Source organism: Phalacrocorax aristotelis, chromosome 5, assembly GCF_949628215.1.
Source record: "Phalacrocorax aristotelis chromosome 5, bGulAri2.1, whole genome shotgun sequence".
Taxonomy (NCBI): domain Eukaryota; kingdom Metazoa; phylum Chordata; class Aves; order Suliformes; family Phalacrocoracidae; genus Phalacrocorax; species Phalacrocorax aristotelis.
Window position 1 is genome coordinate 8,756,201 of NC_134280.1, and position 20,890 is coordinate 8,777,090.

The following is a 20,890-nucleotide window of genomic DNA, read 5'->3' on the forward strand; positions in this document are numbered from 1 at the left end:
TTGTGTTACATGTTTGTGTAGCATTGATGTGTAACATCTACAAAAAAAATGTTGGGACTGGATAGTTAGGGTAATTATTTTGATTGTTCAATGATCTTTTCCCAAATCCTAAACTTTTGTTAAAAGTATGTTTTACAGGTACAGTTAATAAATAACTTTTTATGGTCTTTCAGCGTGAGAAGCTGATACATGAGTTGGAGGAAGAAAGACATTTAAGACTTGAGAGTGAAAAAAGATTACGGGAGGTGACACTGGAGTCGGAGCGTAGCAGAGCTCAGATGCGCGGGCTGCAAGAACAGTTTTCCAGGTATGTTGCATAAATAAACCATGTTCAAAATAAGGGAAGAACATACTTTGGTGCAAAAAGGTTGATCAAACCTGTTGATAGCTTGAATGAATGGAATGTAAGGCAAAACCTGATCTCCCTCTGAAATTCTGTAAACATGATGGGCTTTTGGCCCAATAATTGTTATAATCCTGTAAAATTAGAGGGCTTATACCATCATTCTATGTAACGGTGAAAATTTTCATTTCTAGAGATTTTGCATTTGTTAGAATTCCCAATGATTTTCCAAGTAGAGGTCGTCCCGTCTCAAAAAGTGCATGTCATATATAAGCCAATGTTTGGTTGCTTGTGTCTGTTAACTAACAAGAATGGGTTCGATCAATCTGAGTAAAGGAAAAAAAAGTGATGCCTTTTACCAGCTGGGTAATCATCCTCCTTGGACCTGCTTCAAATCTCTTCCTGTGTTGACTGAACCAGAGCTTTGTGCTAGAACAGAGCTCCACTTACAAGGGAACCGGCTTAGAACTGGGGTTTAAGACAAACCATTCATATGACCGCACCAATGATTTGAGTTATTTATTGTTTTCATGATGCATGATGAGGTCTTGTACCTTAAATGGAATTTTTTATTATTTTTGTCACATGAACAGAAACAAAACAATCAAAACAAAATCAAAAGAGACAATGGAATTGTATGTTGTGTATTTTCCATCAAGACTGAATATTAACTCATTCCCTCAGGCCCCTGAATAGTTGAAAAGTTCAAGTTCAGTTTAATATGATGAAAACGAGCTGAGGGGTTGGTTTTTGATTTGGTTATTTTTCTGAGGTTTTTAAGGTTTTCTGCGTTGGGCATTTTTTCTCGTTTTTTTGTCCCCTCAGTGTCTGCCATGCTGCTCCTCTGATCTGAGATTGGTTTTGTTGGAAACACTGCAAAACCTGGTATTAGCAATAATAAAATTTGTTCGGATCTGTTTTTGGAAAATTTCCATTAATGCTCTTCAGAATTTAAAAAACTGTCCAAGTGTTCACTTAAGTCTGAAATTCATTCGCTAAAAATGCTAAGGATATTTCATCTTTAGTTTTTTGTTGTTGTTCTATGATTTTTGGTTTCAATTTTTACTTATTCTGGTGAGATTCCTTCAGTAATATGCACAAAATAAATCCACCCTATGTGTATTCTTGGTTAGAGTATTTTGATCTATTACACATTTATTTATAGAAGAATTTCCTGAGGTCCTGAATTTAGAACAATATTATTGTTAGAATAACTAGAAGCCTTTGAAATAAACTTTAAAGATGGTGCAGCCCTGATTAAGGAAAAAAGAAAAGAGGAGGTGAGGGAAACCAGTCTCCAGAGTAATGCGCCCAGTAACTTGGTAAAATTTTAACTGTTGCATATTCAGATCTTTTTAGGATAACCCTTCATTAGTCCTGTGAAGCTGTGGTAGTCTGATTCAGTTCTACAGTGTTTCTGAAAAGGATAACTATATTATTAGTTAGGATCCCTGAAGTCCACTGTCTTCAAATTAATCCATTCTTTTCCTTCTGTTAATATTTGCAGTCTATCTTGCTCTGATCTATCCAGAAGCAGAGGGATGCAAGTTCTTTGGATTAAAGTTGTTTGCCTTTTTATTTTTGTACCTCTCATTGAGATAAAGGTGAATGCCATCTAAATCAGTATTATATTCTTTGTAAGGCTGTCTGCACGTTAGCTATACTGTTTGAAGGTGAACTTAAATATCACTTTTCATTGTTGGCACCTGAGGTTGGCCCTGTTATTACCAATGATGAAAACTGCCACTGGCTGCGTCAGGGTATGATTTTATTTTAGTGTAGACCAGACGCTAGGAAAAGAATGCATTACTTAAATACTTCATTTGCTTTTAAAACATTATGTTTGTTATGATGAATATTAGAGGTTATTTTTTTCTTATGTTTAGGAGAATATTAAGATATTTGCATACAGAAACAGACTTTCTCCCTAAATGAGTGTATTTTTACTTACCCTGCTTGAGCAGATAATGAAACTGGCAACTGCATAATCTTGTGCCACTTAGAGATTCTGTATTGTTTGAAGGATTTGAGACTTTTTTTTCCTCAATTTAAGAACAATTAAATGGGACAAGACAGGTGGTGATGGGAAGAGATGTTAAAATCAAGCAAATTGGAAGTACTTTGGAAGAAGATTGCTAGAGAATAATGCTTTGGGCCCAAACATTCTGGCTTTCAGATGCAGATAGACTAAAGAATGTATAGCATAAATCTTTTAGAGCTGTGCAGTTCCTGAACTGAGTGTATTTACATAGGCATTCCTACATATACACGCAGGGCAGTAGATTAATCTGTGATTTGGAAGATGTTTCTTTGTATCTCAGAGTATTTTCTCTGCATCTTTGAAAGAATGAAACATGATAGTTTGAGGAAAGCTGTAAGCTGACCTTTGTAATCAGGGGAGGAAAGCTGCCTATTCCTATCTGAAATGGTGTGAAAACTTTAATCTGTCATATAAGCATATAGTTTGAGATTGAGGGGTTCAGAAGGCAAGAGGTTGTTTTTATTGACTGACGTTTCTGTTCTTACCAAGTAAGCAATAAGGCTAGGAGTCTGAAATAAATCAAAGTTCTCTTTCTTAACATCTGTATAAATCTGCTGGAGCCTTAAAGTGACACAGTGGTTAGTTTGATAAATGTGTGACAGTTGCTGTAGAAGGAGCAAGAGCTTTTTAAACCAAATTTCTTTCCCAGAATTGTACTGGAATTTTGTAGTAGTTTTAAGTTTGTCTCCTAATTTTATTGGAGGTGAATATATCTGAAGTGTGGAAAGATCCTGCAGTAAAACCATTTAATGCTAATGTTAGGATTTTACACTGTAGTTGGATGCAGTTATTTTTGCATTGCCTTAGTATAATCTCACCTTGAGGTGAAATCCTTGATGTTTTCTTTCTCAAAACCACTGAGATTTGTTGCTTTGCTGCAGCTGTTCTGTTAAATTCTATAAGGCCCTTTTTGGCATGACAAAGTATAGATGAATGTTTCTCAAATGCACAAAAACTAACCCTTTAAGTACCTGTCAGCCCAGTTTCTTCCAAGTCAGTGTCATGCAGTCTGACTTCCCCATTTTGATTATTGGCAGCTGTCATGTATATACTGGCAGGTCACCACTTATGTTAGTATTATGCCTGCTGCCTCTTTATCCAGCTCTGCAGGAAATTAGGTTAATTATTTTTGGTTTGTTTTTTGTTTGGTTGTTTTTTGGGGTGTTTTGATTACTTATAGTTTAACATTATTCCCTCCATGAACTTCTTATATCTTGGGCATTAGAGAAGAAAATAGACTGTGTCTCATGTACCTCCTTGTTCTTGGTTTCAGCTGTACTTTTCCCACTTTCAGCATCTTTCTACAACAGTAGGAACAGAAATGCAACAACCCGGCCTGAAGCAGTAGGTGTGATTTATAGTATCACTCTAAAAAGCACGCTAATACACACAATATAAATTGATTATGTTTCTCTGCTGTACATCAGTAAGCAATAGAAATTGTTGTCTGTTGAGTGCATACGGTACATGTGACTCCAAACTGGGATTAAATGTTAAAGCAGTAAAAGAGGTAGGTTTACTTAAGTTATTTTGATTACTACTTTGGTCTAAATGAAACAAGTGCAATAAAACACACTATTGTAAAGTATATCTGTAAACAGTAATTGAAGAGGCTCGTATCAAATCTTAAAATCCCCTTTGGGTAAATTTCAAAAATTCTTTCAGTTAAGATTATGTTGTTTATAGCTATCAATGTTTGTGACTGGAAAACTGCCTCAGGCTTTTAAGAATAGATGTTATTGGAAAAGTAGGAAACGGCGCTTGTTTGATCCACCAGGCTCCTGCGAATGGGATGAGTGCAATTCTCATTAGACTGTATTTCAGTGTTCCCCTCACATTAATATTGACCGTAGGGTTAAGCCTGGGAACACGGGGAAAAATGACTACTACAAATCTGGTAACACTTCACATAAAAGGACTGCGTGGCTGTTAGTTTAAGCACATCCTACTTGGTTTTCTCCAGTTATTGTTAATTCTCCTTGCTCCATTCTGGTTTGTCAGCAGGTGAGTGGAAATGATAACTGTTTTCCTAGCAGCTGTGACAAAGAGATTTTTTGCATTGCATCAGCATGTTGATGTTGCATCATCACATTGTAATTTCTAACACTATCACATCTGCTTGATCTAGCGCTCACCACCTGCTTGCACTTCAGTGGCCTTGCTGCCATGACTGGTTATCCATACACAATAGAGAACGTGCCTGGAAAGTATAAACCAGTAGGACACCTCGGTAGCCCCTGTGGTCAGTCAGTTTGTCTAATGCCCGTTGAATGCCAATTTCAACCATTAATAACATTTTAATCTAGGGTTTTTTTTAATATTAAAATGCTCTCCTGGCAGCCATTGATGGAATTCCTTTGATATTGTCATAGCAGGGACGAGTAAAATACTATGTGGGAGTTCACTCCTTGTCTCAGAGGAAGATTACAGAAGGAGCTGTCTACAGTTGTCTTCTTTTGTGTAGTTCTGCAGTAATCTCTTATCCTCCCTGCGTGGCCTGTATGTAGGGTTATTGTGGGAGGCAGATTGTCAAAAAGATAGAGTTTATATCAAAGGCTGACCTGGTCATCCTGCCCTACGTTTTTAGATACCACCAGGTTTTATTGGATGTGACTGTGTGAAAAGTTACAAAGAAACCTAGTGAGTAAGTATAAAACACAACTTGCTGGCTTGAAAGTGCTCTGTGTCTGGTGTGTTACTCACTTGTACACTTACTTCCTGCTTTGCTGCTGACTATAAGATGTCCATCTTCAAACATGTTATGGTGGGTTGACCTTGGCTGGCTGCCAGTGCCCACCCAGCCGCTCTCTCACTTACCTTCCTCAACAGGACTGGAGGAGAAAATAATAAGAAAAAAAACCCTCATGGGTTAAGATAAGGACAGGGAGATCACTCACCAATTACCATCAAGGGGAAAGCAGACTCGGAGAAGATTAATTTAATTTATTGCCATTTAAAAACAGAGTAGTAGAGTGAGAAGCAAGGACAGAACTAATAACACCTTCCCCCCCATCCCTCCCTTCTTCCCAGGCTCAACTTCATTCCTTTGTTCCTGACTCTTTTACCTCCTCCCCTGAGCGGCGTGGTTGGTGGGGCAGGCGGGGGGCTGCTGCAGTCAGTTCACCACTCCTTCCTCCTCATACTTTTCCCCTTCTCCAGCGTGGGGTCCCTCCCACTGGGGTCTCTGAGTGCTGGGAGGCCTCTCTGGTGTAGGGTCTAAAGAGAGGTGGAGCTGATGTCTGCTTCACAGGCACCAGTTCTGGAGCTGCCTCTCTCGGTGTGCTGGGCAGAGTGCTTTCACTGGAGGGCTGCTTAGCTCTTGGCTGGACTTGCTGAGCCTCAGGACGTGGTGTGAATACTATTTTACTAGGGCTTTGACCTAATGCTTAGGATATCGGTCTTGTCTTTTGATTGGAATTGACAGAGTAAAAGGATGAAGTTTCTTCTAAATTAACACTGATGGTGTGAGTATATTAGTATTTTTATTTATGTATATGTACGACACGTAGGTACATATTTCATTTCTAATGGTTGCTCAGAAATGTCAAGCACTATTTTAAGTAAGATCAAGGAGCTTTTGTGTGAATAGTTTTCATTTGGCAGAAAATAAAGGAATGGTTTTAGTAAACCCATAAAATTAAGCCCAAAGAGGAGGTTGCCCCAGGTTCTATATGGAGTTTGACCCCATGCAGTTCACGGCCTACTTTGAACTAAATACGCTGGTTTCCTGTTGTTTAACGAACAACAAGAAAAAAAGGAATTTTATAATTTTTCATACCAGGCTTCATTTTTTCCACTCTTCTGTTCTGTGTATGAATATGGTGGTTTTGAGAGTTCATACACATGAGAAATATCTTCAAAGAATGTGTTATCTCAGTTTTCTTCAAAAACAGCAATTCTCATTCTCATGTTAGAAACCATCAGGTTGAAATATGTATTTTCATACAGAAGTTGAGAAAGAACAAAAGCAATGAGGTCAGAGTGACTGCAGACAGCTGAAGAACCAGTGTAAACTCAAGACACAGAAGTCATGCAAGGACCAGAAGTTATAGCAGAGTATATTGCATGGCGTATATTGACTTATGTAACACTTTTATAGAGCAATGGTTTGGTTTGCTTCAGGCATTATTAAAGATGCACGTAGAGGTACATGCAGTTCCTGATCTTCTGTGGACTGTTCAAGCACTGAAGCTACATTAAGAGCCAGCCCTATTTCAGTACCCCGATGCACTAATAAATCATGTGATGGTGTTTCATGGCAGCTCTTAGCTGCTGAAAGCTTCTTTCAAGGGGTCTGGGGAAATACATAATTTTTATCTTCCACAGACAAGAACATGGCTATCTGTGTGCTCAGGAAATCCTGGGTTTGGTTTGTATTTATATACTGACAGTATGCGTCATACTTGTATTTCTGGAAGGTTGCGTCTATTGCCTTTTACTGATTTATCAGAGCATGAAATGATACTCTGCTTCCTCTGTCGTAGCAAACACTACAATTTAATAGGATATAGTGGTTTTTTTTCCTTTGCGTAATGTAGTAGATTAGCACCAAACCTGTACTAGGTTACAGTGTAATCCTTTGGTTTACCCTGTCTTACAAGGCAAAGCCTAATGTAAAAACAATATACCAACATTATCACCATAATTTAACAGTAGGTTACCAATGCCCATATACAGACCTACAGGCAACATATAATCCCCTCCATGCATTAATTTTTGTAATAGAAAGATGGTTTGACTATTCTCTGCATTCTCTACATGGTCCTGACCAAGCAGAACCTATCTATAGTAGTGCGTGGTATGTATCCATGATCTCTCTTATTAGATGGCTGTTTCGTTCACAAAGCGAGAGATCTCCACCGATGTTGAAGGAAGCTTCTGGAAGCATGTACCAAATAATATTGTGCTCGAGAGTAAGAGTAGGGATTCCTGTGCAGATGTAGTGATTGTGTCTACAGACCCTTTTATGTTGGAACACAGTGAAAACCTCATTTTGGTGAAATTGCAGACTCCCTTGCTACTGATGTTTGAAGAGGTTGAGGTTCATGTTTGTTGTTTATGTACTGTGAAATACTGTACCTGTCAAAGTTTAAGGCTCTGTGCATTTTGTTTTGCACAATAATAGGCATATTTTTGCAGGTATTTCTAGCTGCAGATAATTCTTCAGTCTAAAACATGTTCAGATTTATGAAAGGAGCTAAGTTCTATTATTGAGTAGCGTTGCTGCCTAAGAGCTGTGCAGTCATGTATGGCAAGATGTTTCCAAGGTAGATAGGACCTGTGACTGTCAGGAGGAATTCCGTTACTTATTGCTGGTTTGCTTTTCTTGGAGATGTATTTTTAAAATTGCAACAGAACATGGAGAGTTAAAGTACTGACCGTTTCTTTCTTGTGGAACTTGCCATGGTTTGGTTTCTTCTGAACGTGGGAAATGAGGAGAGGCACAGATGTGTCACGTGCTATTCTGCAATTTCTTGATGCCATATAAGGTAAAAAGACTATTCAAACCCAACACATTCCTTTACATCTTTAATAAGAAGATTCTTTTGCTAGACATGATAGATACCTTAATTCCAAGGACCAGCAGAAGGATCAGCAGATCTGCCAGAAAAAGATGTGCAAAGATCAGCAGAAAATAATTTGTTTTCCTTTAGTTTATTTTTCCCTTGTCAAGACATTTGATATTAATTAGCTATGGTCTAAAAGAACATTGTTTTAAGTGCTTTCTTTTAACATTATATTCTCAATTCTAAGCCATTTTTCAGGAAAGAACCTGCCCTAATTACGCTGGAAAATGGTTATCACTTTTTCTTCCGAGCTTGCCTTGATGCTCCCATGCATGATTACCCCCTCTGTGTGAAACACCAAACTCCTTTATACTTAGGTCAGCTTGTTATTTGGAGGTATTTTTTATATATATATATATATACACACACAACTAAGGCATTTTAACAAAGATTATAAAAGGATGAAAATAATTTTACACAGAAAATTGTGTGGAAGATAGGAGGACAGAAGGGCATGTAATAGATGAAAAAGCAGGAATCCTTAACAGCTGTTCTGTCTTAGTCTTCCCTAAAGGAAAATAATAGCATACATATACCAATAAAGATTGACAAGGATGATCTGAGACCACAAAATAAAATGTGAAAGGTAACCAGTTAAAGAATTAAGATCAGTAGATTCAGTCACGATGTCTTGATCATACCCACAGGCACCAAGTGGAGTCAAACAACCACTGACAGTTATATGTGTAGGCAGTTGGAGAATGAGTGAAGTCCCAAAGGAGTGTTATTTACTTCTATATAACTAAGAAATTGTGCACAGAAGATTAGACTGATTTGTTGTTAATAATATTTGGATATGGTTCCACAACAGTCTTCATGAAGAAGACTGAACAATTATGGTTCCAGTGCTCAGTTCAGTTGCCTGCGCTCTGATAAGTAGCTTCTGAGAAACTCTTCCAGGAAAAGGTTTTTTAACTAAATTTAAATGTACTCAGAGAAGAATTGCTGTGGTTAATAATGCTCTGTAGTATCTCTCTTGAAGTGGATTTGAAGTTAGAACATGGCTAGAATCAGGTGCTACATTCTTAGTGGCAGCTACAGATAATCTGTTTTGGGATGTCCTGCAACGTGAGGTTAATCCCTTACTTGACCCATTAGGAACGCCTTCCAAGCAGATGTATTAGAATAATTTTACAATGTTTTGCAGAAAAGATTATATTAGGCAGTATATTTAAAGGTGACAGGCTTCTGTCCAAATTGCAATCGTAAGACTGTACAACACTTTTGTATATGTGTTGAAAGTTCATGTGTGCTTTAAAAATATTAAAATGGAAGATTGCCTTTGCCTGTAAGACCATCTAATTTTGTCAATTCTATATACTATTTCTTCTGTTAATGGACTTTACTTTTGACATACTTCGAAGAAGCATCTATTAATGGCTCCATATAATCTGAAAATTCTTCTTTTTAAAAAGAAGGCCTTCCATTTAACTAAGTGCTTTTAAAAATAATCAGTAATTCTTTATGCCATGTTTCCTACCAAAACAAATAAGAGAGAGCTTTCTTTTTAATTGTGGTGGGATAGAAGTCTTCAGCAGTTTTGTTTGTTCATGTAAATGCCAGATCCATCCTTCTGAACCTGAACATGGAAAAATTCTCTACTTCAGCTTGTATGTGTATCTTTGTCTTTTAAAACTATTGTCTTCATTTCATAATATCTGTATAACAAAAGAATATTAAAAAAGAAATGGAGGGAATACCTGTGAGAAGGACAATGCAATGATAAAGATCTTGAGTTCTTAGGTAGAATGTATTACAGATAGTCACCTTTGAAACAGCATTGTCATTTACATTTTTGAATCCAGTAATTCAAAGATATCTGTGTGAATGGAAATTATGTCTCAGTAAAATGATTAGAGAAGTTAAACTAGGTAAGGAGAACTGGCAAGAGGAAAGCTGGCAAAGAACCTTAGGGTCTGTCATGGATGACTGTGGTAAATTTAAAGACTTTTTAAAAGCATCAATCTGTTTTGGGCTAGAGGATTGTCTACCAGAGTTGTTTTCTACACCAACACAATGACTGAGTCTGTCTTCAAAGTCTCCTGTTTCTCTGTAGTGTTGTACAATGGTACCGTTTATTAATTACCCATTCCTGGGAAGGGAGGGGATATGAAATGGAAATAACAGGAATGTTTTGAAACCTCTATTGCATGTGCCTTTCACAACTGGCAGTCTTTTGTATGCTCATGCCAGGCAAGCATGTGTTCTCCACACTTTGAGATTAATTTCTTGAAAGTGAGCCGTTCTCTTGGAGAGTCAGACACACACATTTTTAAAATCAATACATATAATGTTAGTTAAGACTGATTCACTAAGTCCATGATTAGATTTAAGTCACTACCCAGATAATATGGATAATATCCCATTTTATTTTGCTGATACCATCACACCTGTGGTTCCTTTTGTCGTATGATTATAAACCTATACTTAAAAGCCATATCTGATAGGCGACTTGCCAATTATAGACTGTTTTTCTTTACTGATGGGTCAGAGAGAAGCATGAGTTTATGATCACAGTTTTTGTGGTTGTTTTTCTGTTAGATGCTTGAGGTGGCTTGTATTAATAATTTTCCTATACTGTAAGTTGTGTTATAAACTGTAAATGTATCATTAATGGGCAGTGGTGTATATTCAGACTGATGGTGGTAGGTACAGAGCAAATTAAACCGTGAGGGAATATTACGATTAAAAAGCTGATGTAAAACCAAATGATCTTGATAGTGATGCTTCTCTTTTATGAGCATGACTGGAATCTTCACAGGATCATTGGTTGACTGAGTCTAAATTTTACCTTTACCTTTTACAGCAAACTAAAACAGGGAGCCTACATTCCCATTCTAATTGCAACCAGATAAAATCTGATCCAGAGAAGTGCTCAGCCATTTTAAGATACTGGTATACTTTTTGCTCTCATTAAGGGCAGAAGGAACAGAGTGCTTCAGGTACCTTTGAGGAGTTTGGTGCCTTAAATAGTGCAGATGTACAGATTTGTGGTACAGGGGAACATGAAAACTTGCATGTTATCTCTCTGAGTAGAATAATAGGGGAATCCTTTGTCTCACATTTCAAAGCAAAGTTTTCTGATTTTCATGTGTGTTTGAGGCAGGGAGGAGAAAAGGGCTTTCTCTAAAGTACTCTGAAGCAAATGGTACAGGCAACAGAATAGCAAAACATGCACAAAGATGTCTTGACTTGGTGCCACCTGTTGTATCTGAAGGTGGTCCCTAAAGGTTGGGACTTTTGCTCGTCAGTGAGAAAATGTTGTAGAATCATATCTTTACTCACAGTTTGCATAGCTGGCTTTCTAATGCTGGTGTGCAAGTAAAGAGCTGGTCTCTAAATGTGACCAATATATAATTTGTAAATATAATCAGTTTGTCATCCTGCTCTGCATAACCTCTTAAGTACCCACACTAACTAATGGAAATAGAATAATTTATCTGCCTGACTTGAGGTGGTAATATATTTTTTCAACCTAGTAGCAATTTGTAGTCTGCCTAGATTGGATTGTTTCACAGGAGGATTATTATGGTAATTCTAATTTTATCTTAGAACTTGTAATTATTCCACAGTATTGTTCTAATGTAACAGGCCATGCAGCAGCTCATTTGTTTGTCAGTGCTCAAAACTGGACTGGGCAAGTTAAAATTTTAGTTTTAATCCTTTCCTTTTATCTGAATATCTTGGGTGTGTTTTCTTCTATGAACACATTTCAAATATGATTATTAAAAGTTGCAGTGAGTATATTTAAAGCCAAAAAGCTATTATGGTAGGTGCAATCTGTTTTGGAGTTTTGCTTCTCAGAGTATATGATAAACATTAAGAGATCAGGATGGGATTTGCTTTTCTTGGATAGGCTCATAGACCTAGTTCTTCTAATTATTAATTTCTTACTCCGATACTACATTTTGCTAGATGGTGTGTGGGTACATCCTCAGAGATTTATGCCCTGAAGGCCTAAGAGGTTTGTTTCAGCTGCATGGATGTTGCTTGTGCATTTTCTTGATATATGTAATGGAACTTACTTAGAGCAAAAATGGGCTTTAAAAAAGAAAAGATGCTTGATTTTAGTCTGTCAGTACCAGTAAGAACAGCTGTGAGGTCTTTCTTCACTCCTGTTGGAAGGGCGGGTTTAGGATTCTCACTGAGTTTGGATCTAGCCCTAGCAGAAGGAATGTCCCCTGGAAAGGAATGGGCATTTCCCTTCTTAAAGATGAAGAAAACATTGAAGGAAAAATGCTACAGTTTGGAGTCATCTGACCTGATTCAAACTATTAAAAAAAAAATAAGGAAAATTGGTGGGCCAGATCCTCACCAACGCCTGAAAGGATGACTGCACTAAAAATGCAATGAGAGTCGGCTGTATCTGGCTTATGGCAGGAATGGACCTAAGTAATTACTGTGGGCCTTGCCTGTAATGGGTTTATTGCTTAAAATCTTGATATTTTTTGCAGTGTCATTAATCATGCTGAATTTATGACTAATATGGTTATAATTTCTAACTCCACAGGGATTCTGTTAAAATTTAGTAACAATTACTGTCTACTATTGTAGATAGCTTTTATTGTAAAGCATTGCCAAAAATCTTAATGTGATTATCTTTGGTCATAATGTGTGCTTCAGTCTGCAGATACTGTAAGAAAATGTAGATGGATTTGAACGATATTTTCAGTGTAACATGATTTTAATTCCATGTGTAGTGCCTGCCTCATAATCTCAAATTTTACAAATTGGGCAATGCTGCCCTTCAGTCAAATTATGTATTAAATAGCATTAATTAAATATGTGTTTCAGAAAGCATGAATTATCTTCCAAGCGTGCAGTATAATAACTATGGAAAGGTTATTCTGAAAACATTGTCTGAAGGATGTCAATAGAATATTGTGTTGCATAAAACAATGAGCTCCACTTGTGACAATCAGATAACTAAGGATGTGCTGCAAAAGGATGCAGAGAAACTACAAATTCTGTTCAGAACAAGTTATATCATAGAGAACACTGAGTATTTTAGATTGTTGAAACACACTCCTAGTTTACATATACCTAGGAGAAGATTTTTCTTTTGCATCATTCTGTTTCACGATAACTGAATCCCAGTTCAATTGCTTTCTTCAAGATAAGGGATTTTACTCTTCTTGGTTTTCACCACCACTCCAGATAGGAGGGAAGAAGTGGCATGCCGAGGAAGAGATGCATTTGTCGTGAGAAAAGTGGTTAGGAGGAGATGTGAGACGATGAGGCTGAACGCCGCAAAAGAACAGTTTTCTGTTCTCTCTTGTTTTGGCACAGGAGTTTGTGCTGCATTTTAGAACTTGACATACCTTTTTCTGCAAGTGTTTTTAATCCTCCTTTTTGTTCTTCTATATCTGTGGGATTTAATTGTCCATTTTTTTCATGCCAGTACATAGCAGATAAAGCATATCCTGCCGTACATTGTGCCTGCATTGGAAATCCAAGTAAACTGTGTGTTTTGAACTAAGTTTTCATTCTCTAGGAATACAGATTAGATCATTAAGTTGTAGTGCCCTTATCAGTGTTTGCAAGCTGCAGAGTCTATTAATTGAATGAATGTGGCATGGGTTGATATACCATCTCACCTGATCAGAAGGTAACCTTTATCTGTCTTTAGCTATAGCTTTCCTCCTTCGTCCTAAAGCCTTCTTAGAGGCACTGCGTTGACTGTGGTTTTATGGCTGTGTTCCATTTGTCTTCAGCTAGCAGATTCCTTCCAGCTTGTATCTACTAACCATAAGAAAACTAGTCATGAATAGATCACGTATAGATGATAAGCAAATAGCAATAAGCCTTTGTGCATAGTCCTTTTTACTGGAAAAAGCAGTATGAAGCTGGAAAATTCTGACCACATGTACTTCTGAAAGGCATGTAAGGCAGAGCAAGGTAATAAGTAGATTTAAAAGCCAGGGAGGTGACTAACTTCAAAATTACAGTTACAGTTATGGTATATCAAAGAGGAACTGTGTTAAAAGTGGTATAGAGTGGAGATCCCTCCCCTTGGCTTGTTGAATGCAAGTGTATCTCAGAATATTAATTCTGTTCAAGGCAAAGTATTTTTTAATCTTCTCAAGTACTGTAAACGTCTGCTGCTACTATGCTTGTATTCTTGAACTGAAGAGAAAAAAAAAGCAAAAAACAATCCAACTGTCAATGTCTTCCTTAAAAGGCAAATGTCTATCAAATTCAGTTCTTACATCTTAGTTTCAACCCTTCACAGAGAAAAGAGCTCATTTTGTCTAAGGCTATGAATAGTGTGAGAATATGTTATATTGGTGTGAATTTACTGTAGAACCTGTTAAGGAGGGAAACATTTTTTAAAAAATTTTGAGTTTCATGAAGGCCATTTGGATCAGTTTCTGAAATACATGTTGAAGACAATTTTAGTGTATACAGGGAGGAATAGTGGGTCACTGGTTTCACTAGTTTCATACTTCAGTGAGTATTCTTGTTGTAAAAATACTTTAAATATTCTGGGTTTCATTCAGCTCTTGTAGTCATATACTGAATTGCTGAAATTTATACCATTGCAAAATAACGAGCAATATTTTCCCATACCAGAGTTGCCTGCATTTCATTGTGAGCCCTCTGTTGCATATTTTGTGACGTATTTAGTGTTTATTGCAGTGCTATATGTATTTTCTCAATCAGTGTGTTTGTAATGGGACAATTATACTGGCAACTGCAATGTGAAACACATGCATCATGAACCATTGTAGTGCTGGCAGGATGAGAAATGTCAATTGAGGTTCTTGTAAGAGGTTTTCTAATCCTTCTGTACTAAGGAGTGAGGTTCTTTCTGAATCATTGCCATCTGGAGCATATAAAAATGTGAAATAACCTTTTATCATTAGGTTGGCACATGGTACTGGAGCAGTATTGGCATTGATGAAGTTCTAATGAAATGAAATACTACGCACTGAGAAAAACTGCTTCATTATTTTGTCTAGGTTCTTCAGAACCTTCCCCTCAATTATGAAGGTTATTGAGTAGTTAATAATGTTTTAAATCTAAAAGACACAGAGTCTTTATTTACAATAATGTGGCATTTTAATATGGATATTAATCTAGTTATAAATACAAAACAATGTGTATGTGGTTGAGAATAATTTGTAATTCATACTTTAATCAGGTAATTTAGCTCACTCTTTCTGTTTTCTTGACTTGCTCTACTTATTTGACAGGTATTTATTGCCTGTAGATTTTAGGGTCTAAAATTAGGCCAAGAGGCTTGGTCCCCCGCCTTGTTAGAAGCAATCATGGCACATAAGCCTTCCACAATCTGACCATGCCCACTGTTGAATAGTTGTTCTGCCCAACTGTTGCTATTGCATGCCTGTTTGGTACTGAACTGCTCTTATTTGTAGGACGTACAATACTGCTCAGTTTATGCATGTTTGTTCTTATATCAGGTTCATTTCATAAACACATGTTGACTAATCCTGTCCCCACTGAACTCCTGCTTTACCAGACTAAACTTCCCCAGCTTTTTTAGCCTGACTCCTTCCTGTGCCTGTTGCAATGCAAGTTAATTTTTCTTGAATATAGGTGGTCTGAACTTGTATTTCAGATGGGTCTTAGCAATTTCACAGGTATTGTATGTCTGTTACTGCAGTCTTCCTAAAGCAGGTGCTTTTTCTCACATTGAACTTAGTTGCTCACTGTTGATGGGAGGAGAACATTGCCAGGAAATATTGCCCCTCTACTCCACTCTGGTGAGACCCCACCTAGAGTACTGCATCCAGCTCTGGGCCCTCAGCACTAGAAAGACGTGGAACTGTTGCAACAGGTTCAGAAGAGGCCCACAAAAATGATCCAAGGGCTGGAGCACCTCTCCTGTGAGGACAGTCTGAGAGAGTTGGGGTTGTTCAGGCTGGGGAAGAGAAGGCTGTGGGGAGACCTTATTGCATCTTTTCAGAACTTAAATGGGGACTATAGGAAGGATGGGGACAATCTGTTTAGCAAGGCCTGTTTTGACAGGACAAGGGGCAGTGGTTTTAAACTAAAGGAGGGTAGGTTTAGACTGGATAATTTTTTACTATGAGGGTGGTGAAGCACTGGAACAGGGAGCCTGGAGAGGTAGTGGAGGCCCCATCCCTAGAAACATTCATGGTCAGGCTGGACAGGGATTGAGCAACCTGATCTGGTTGAAGATATCCCTGCTCACTGCGGGGGGGTGGACTCGATGACCTCTCAAGGTCGCTTCCAACCCAAACCATTCTATGATTCTATGAAATATAGCTGGCACCCAGTAAGATGCCTATAGGCATCTGTAGGTGACTTGTTTGGGAGTAAATGCCCGGACTTTCTTTAGCAATACCCTTACAGGTAGTGGAAGCACAGGCTAAGTTCCCAATACCCTCAAATGTTCACTCTGGCCCAACATGTCTTCCTTCCTGATCTGTTTCATGTCTTCGCTTGCTGCTGTCCTGAACCCTTTACTGTCTCTCTTCTCCTGCCTGTTCGTCCTTCAGTCTCTGTTTATCTGGATTCTCCTCCACTTAAAACACCCAGCTGAATTTCTGAGTGGCCAGTATTATAATTCCTGCATCCAGGACGCTGATATTTGCTATGTATTTGCTGTTGTTTAGCAAAGCTTATAAGGTTAGGCACATTTCTGGTTAAAAATACTGTCTGAGTCAGATATGGAGTCTTAATCACTTTGAATCTTCAGTCTGTGCCTTACATTCTCATTTTGAAGGGTTAATCATTGTGGAATTCAGAGAACTAGATGACAGTCCTCTTTACTCTTCAGATTAAACAATATGAAGGCTGAGAGGTAGGGCTGGATTTAGAAGATGAAGGATTAGGACTGTTCAACTAATTCTTTTGAGGATGTGATTTCATTCTATCATGCTTAAATTGAAGTGGGCCAGTGATTTTGTGATCTCATAAATGCAGTAGATGAGGATATATTTTATTTTAAGCATCTTGCTTAGTCTCCATATATTCTTATGTAATTCTAACAGGACTTTATGTCTGCAGTATTGAGATTAATTTAACGTTTAAAAACTGCTAGCCAATTCTTGTGCTAATTGTGTTTATTTCTGCTAAACAGACAAAACCAAAACATTGCTGATTTTTCTGTAAATATCACTGTCAATTTCATAAATGCATTGGGACTGAATAAAAAAGATGAACATCATATTCTCTATCTTTTATTTCTTAATGTTTTATGTTAACACTTTTCAGTAAACCCTCTAAATGCATCTGCCGCCATGTGTTCGGTGTGCATACTATTGCTCAAGCTAGTAAGAATGCACAAGAGCACATTTTAGGCATTCTGAGGGCATACTTGATTTACGTGCTTCTCGAAGACAAGTGTTGGTTTTCCAGTTAACTAATAACCTGTAAAGCTACAGAGATAAATTAGAATGGTAACTAGCACTCCTCCTCCCACCCAAATGTTTAGAGATAAGTCCAAATTGTGATGGTAGCTAACATGCAGGTATCTGAGCTACCAGTCAGTGAGTAACATAGCACCAGAAGCAGTGTGTTTATCAGTGTATTCTCTAAGCCTGCCTGTTCCCCAGATGAATATTCTGTTGACTGCCCTGCACTCAGCTCCTTGATGCAGTGCTGTTAGTCAGGATCTATGCCAGCTCATTTAAAGTTAGCTTGGTTATTCGAGCTGCAGCAATGGTTTTGATGAAGAGCATGCATCTCTTGCAGAAATAACATTCAGCAAATTATGTTAGGAAGATAAGCAGCATTTTAGAGGAGAAATAATCACACTTCCACAACTTAAAAATCTACATTTGAAAAATACATCAATTTTAAAAAAATAGAAGATTTGAAAAATACATTTATTTTAAAAATAGAAGGATCATCTCATGGTAGTAATAGAGTCATTGGCTTCCTGGTCCATGGAAGTAGAGAAGATTTTTAAAGATTGGTATTATCTTTTGTTATAGAAGCTGATACAAGTCTAATAAACAATATTATTTCTTCCTAATAATTCAGCCTGTATTTAGCTTGAAATTTTCTGTTTCTCATCTGAGGAAACACTTGTGTAAACATGTTTCACTCTTTGTTTCTCCGTATCTAAACCAGTTGGCTTTAAAAAAAGTTTATGAAAATTATTCAAAATCTTTTAGCATTTGTTTCCTCTGTTGGCTGCTAAATGAAAATTGTGAGGTTCTACAGCTAAGCAAGCAGAAAAATTCTGAACAATTTACTAACTAATGTTGCTGCAAAATTATACATAGCATTAAGGAATAAATTGGGAACTATTTAAACACTGAAGGAAAACCTTTGTCACTGCAAATTTGATCCATCTACGTGGTGAAAAAAATATACATGTGCAAATGAAAAGGCACAAATGAACTCTAACCACATGTCAAGACTTTCACAGGCAGGTTGCATTTAATGGAAGCCATATAAGTGTTGCAGATGGCTACTGACCCCGTTGTTTCTAACCCTATACTCAGTGGCAGGACATCAGACCTCATGTCTTTCAAAGTAGTTATACATGTATGCTCATGAAAAATCTGCCTTGTGGACCTGTGAAAAGAGCCCTGTGTACACACATGCAGTGGGTTGTTTGGTATTGTGTTCTTGATGAATCAGAAACAAAGAGCACAGTCCACTTGAATCGGGTATGATTAATCAAAATCACACAGTTATGTTATGAAATAGGATCTGTGGGCAGAGACAGTGATTATACCATGGAAAATTTATGCCTTTGCTCAGACCCAGCCAACTAACTCCCTTTGGAAAGGATCCAGAGCAGCCAATGCTGAGGGAACCAGGCAGCAAAAGAGAAGATGCTTTTGATGTCTTGTCTCACTTTCCAGAACCGAGAATGGGAAATTCAGGTAACTTGTGCTTAGTGAGGAAGCAAATACCAAAATGCTTCTTGTCAAGAATTTTAAATAAAATTTTGAGAAAGCATATTAGAAAACAAAGCAAGGCCAAACATTTCTCACAAAATTTCAGGTTTGATGATAGTCCTCTAAGACTTAAGATGTTCAGAACAGGGACACAAGAGCTTCCCAGGAGTTTTACAGCAAAAAAATAAATTCCCTGGTGGAATGTGGGTAGAAAAGGGTCTTACAGTTAGGTCTCCTCTCTGTAACCTCATAAACAGGTTACACTTGCCACCTGATACATTTCTGTGTGGGGTTTTTTGGGGGGAGTGGGTGAGAAAGTGGAAGGCTTCATTTTGTCACCATTTTTTAGGAGTGGAATGAAGGGTTGAGAGGGAAAACTCTTGATTTCATTACAGTGTTCGCATGGTCCTCACTTGCATGGGTTTCTGATGCAGCAGGTGTACCTTGGAACATCATCATGAGCTATTCTGGGTAGGGCAGCTGTGGGAGTTGAGCGCTAAATAACCTGACAGATCTCTATGTATCCTGTGGAGACAGGAGAAGAAAATACTATGGAAAAACCCAAGTTTGTTTGTCATACATGTATGTACATTTTTGTACATGGGACTTTTCATCTGTAGAATTCATAGTGTTTTGCAAGGTAAATATCAAACAGACTAAAAATCGTGGTCTTGATTCTGTGATCAACTTCATACAGTGCCTACTAGGACTGACTTCTTCATCAGGCATTGAATGCTTTCCTGGAAAGCATAATGAGGTAATAGTTGATCAAGCCTATTAAGCAGCATTGAAATAATTTAAAAAATACTAAAAAGATGAAACTTGCACATGAAGAACGGGGTAATGGGAGAGAACAGTGTTGCTGGATGTCAGGAAACTGTTTTCCTATCTGAATTTACAGACTGCATGGTCTAACCACCAGTAGGCTACTGATAATACAAGACCTTTTACAAATACTTTTTTTCCCTAAATTGAAAAATACCTGATACACATTTCTAAAGATGCCTGGCCACTCTAATGAAGTTTTCAGTCAGCTCCAGTCTTCCTGCTAATTGAGAAGATGAAAGCTCCAGTTACCAGGTGCTCTAAGTCTGCAGGTTCCCAAATCAGCTTAGGAAGAAAATATTTGGAAAGAAAAAAAATCCAGTGTATAATTTGGGTTTCAAAATTTGATGGGGCAGAGATGACAATATTTCAGTAAGCAAGTTGCAGGTCTAGTACAGAATATTACTTACTGCAAGCACATTCTGATTGAGTTCTGTTAAACCTGATTTAAAAGGTTAGTTGTATTAAAAACTACAACAGAGATACCTAGCTTTCTGATAAATGGAGTACTGGCAGATGATATCTTTGTAATTTATTAACATAGTAGATTATTATAAATGTCATTAATTCACTTGGATATATTTTGCAAAGAGAACAAGAGGATATGAAAAAAAAATGTTGAGGACTAGGAATATTAAATAAAAGGTGGGGGCAGGAATAATGCTTCTTGTCAAATGCCTGGCTTTCCTCTTTGGGGTTTAAGAAAGTCTGGCTATTAAGATGTGGATTAGTGGAAGATTCATTCTTCTTCATGATGTAGGTCAGACACTAGCAAACATGTGGTGAAGGAAAAGCCTGTTTTCCCCAGTAGCAAGTGGAAACAGTAGCTCTGTGGACTTTGAAACAGAGGACCGGACAGAATGATTAGTTTTGATGTCCCATGTGCTATGCAACAGATTTGAAATGTATGAGTAATGAAGGCTTCATGCAGAAGACTCTCTGACTGCACAGTGTGGGGCCACGTTAATGCTTTTTTAAAAAGCAGCTCAGTTCCTGAGTAGCCTTTTGTGAGAAGTCATTTGTCCAAGTTAGAGAAAGGAACTGGCAATGTCCCGGAACATGCACAAGAGGAGTGTCCCTGGGAGAGCCTATTCACAGGAGCCTGACTTTAATTTCATGCTAAGAGAGGCTGTTTGCAGGTACTGCATCTTTCTGGAGAAACTTTTATTATTGATTGTGTTAAGTTTGAGAGAATTTAAAATGAATGATACAGTGAAATTCTTAAAGATTATTATATATTAATAGTTAGAGTTCACACTTGTGTGCTATC

The 20,890-nt window shown here is 37.6% G+C and overlaps 1 protein-coding gene across 8 annotated transcripts in view; it reads left to right on the forward strand.

Annotated features, from left to right (window-relative positions):
• Positions 1-20,890, forward strand: part of NCKAP5 (NCK associated protein 5) — a 410,016-nt gene that overhangs the window by 204,039 nt on the left and 185,087 nt on the right. For 7 of the 8 annotated variants that reach the window (XM_075092891.1, XM_075092890.1, XM_075092893.1 and 4 more), the window contains one exon: positions 174-307. In XM_075092891.1, coding sequence (XP_074948992.1) covers positions 174-307 — 134 coding nt within the window. Of the gene's footprint in view, positions 1-173; positions 308-1,192; positions 1,229-20,890 lie in introns of those variants that run through there. The other variant, XM_075092896.1, reaches the window with a different exon arrangement.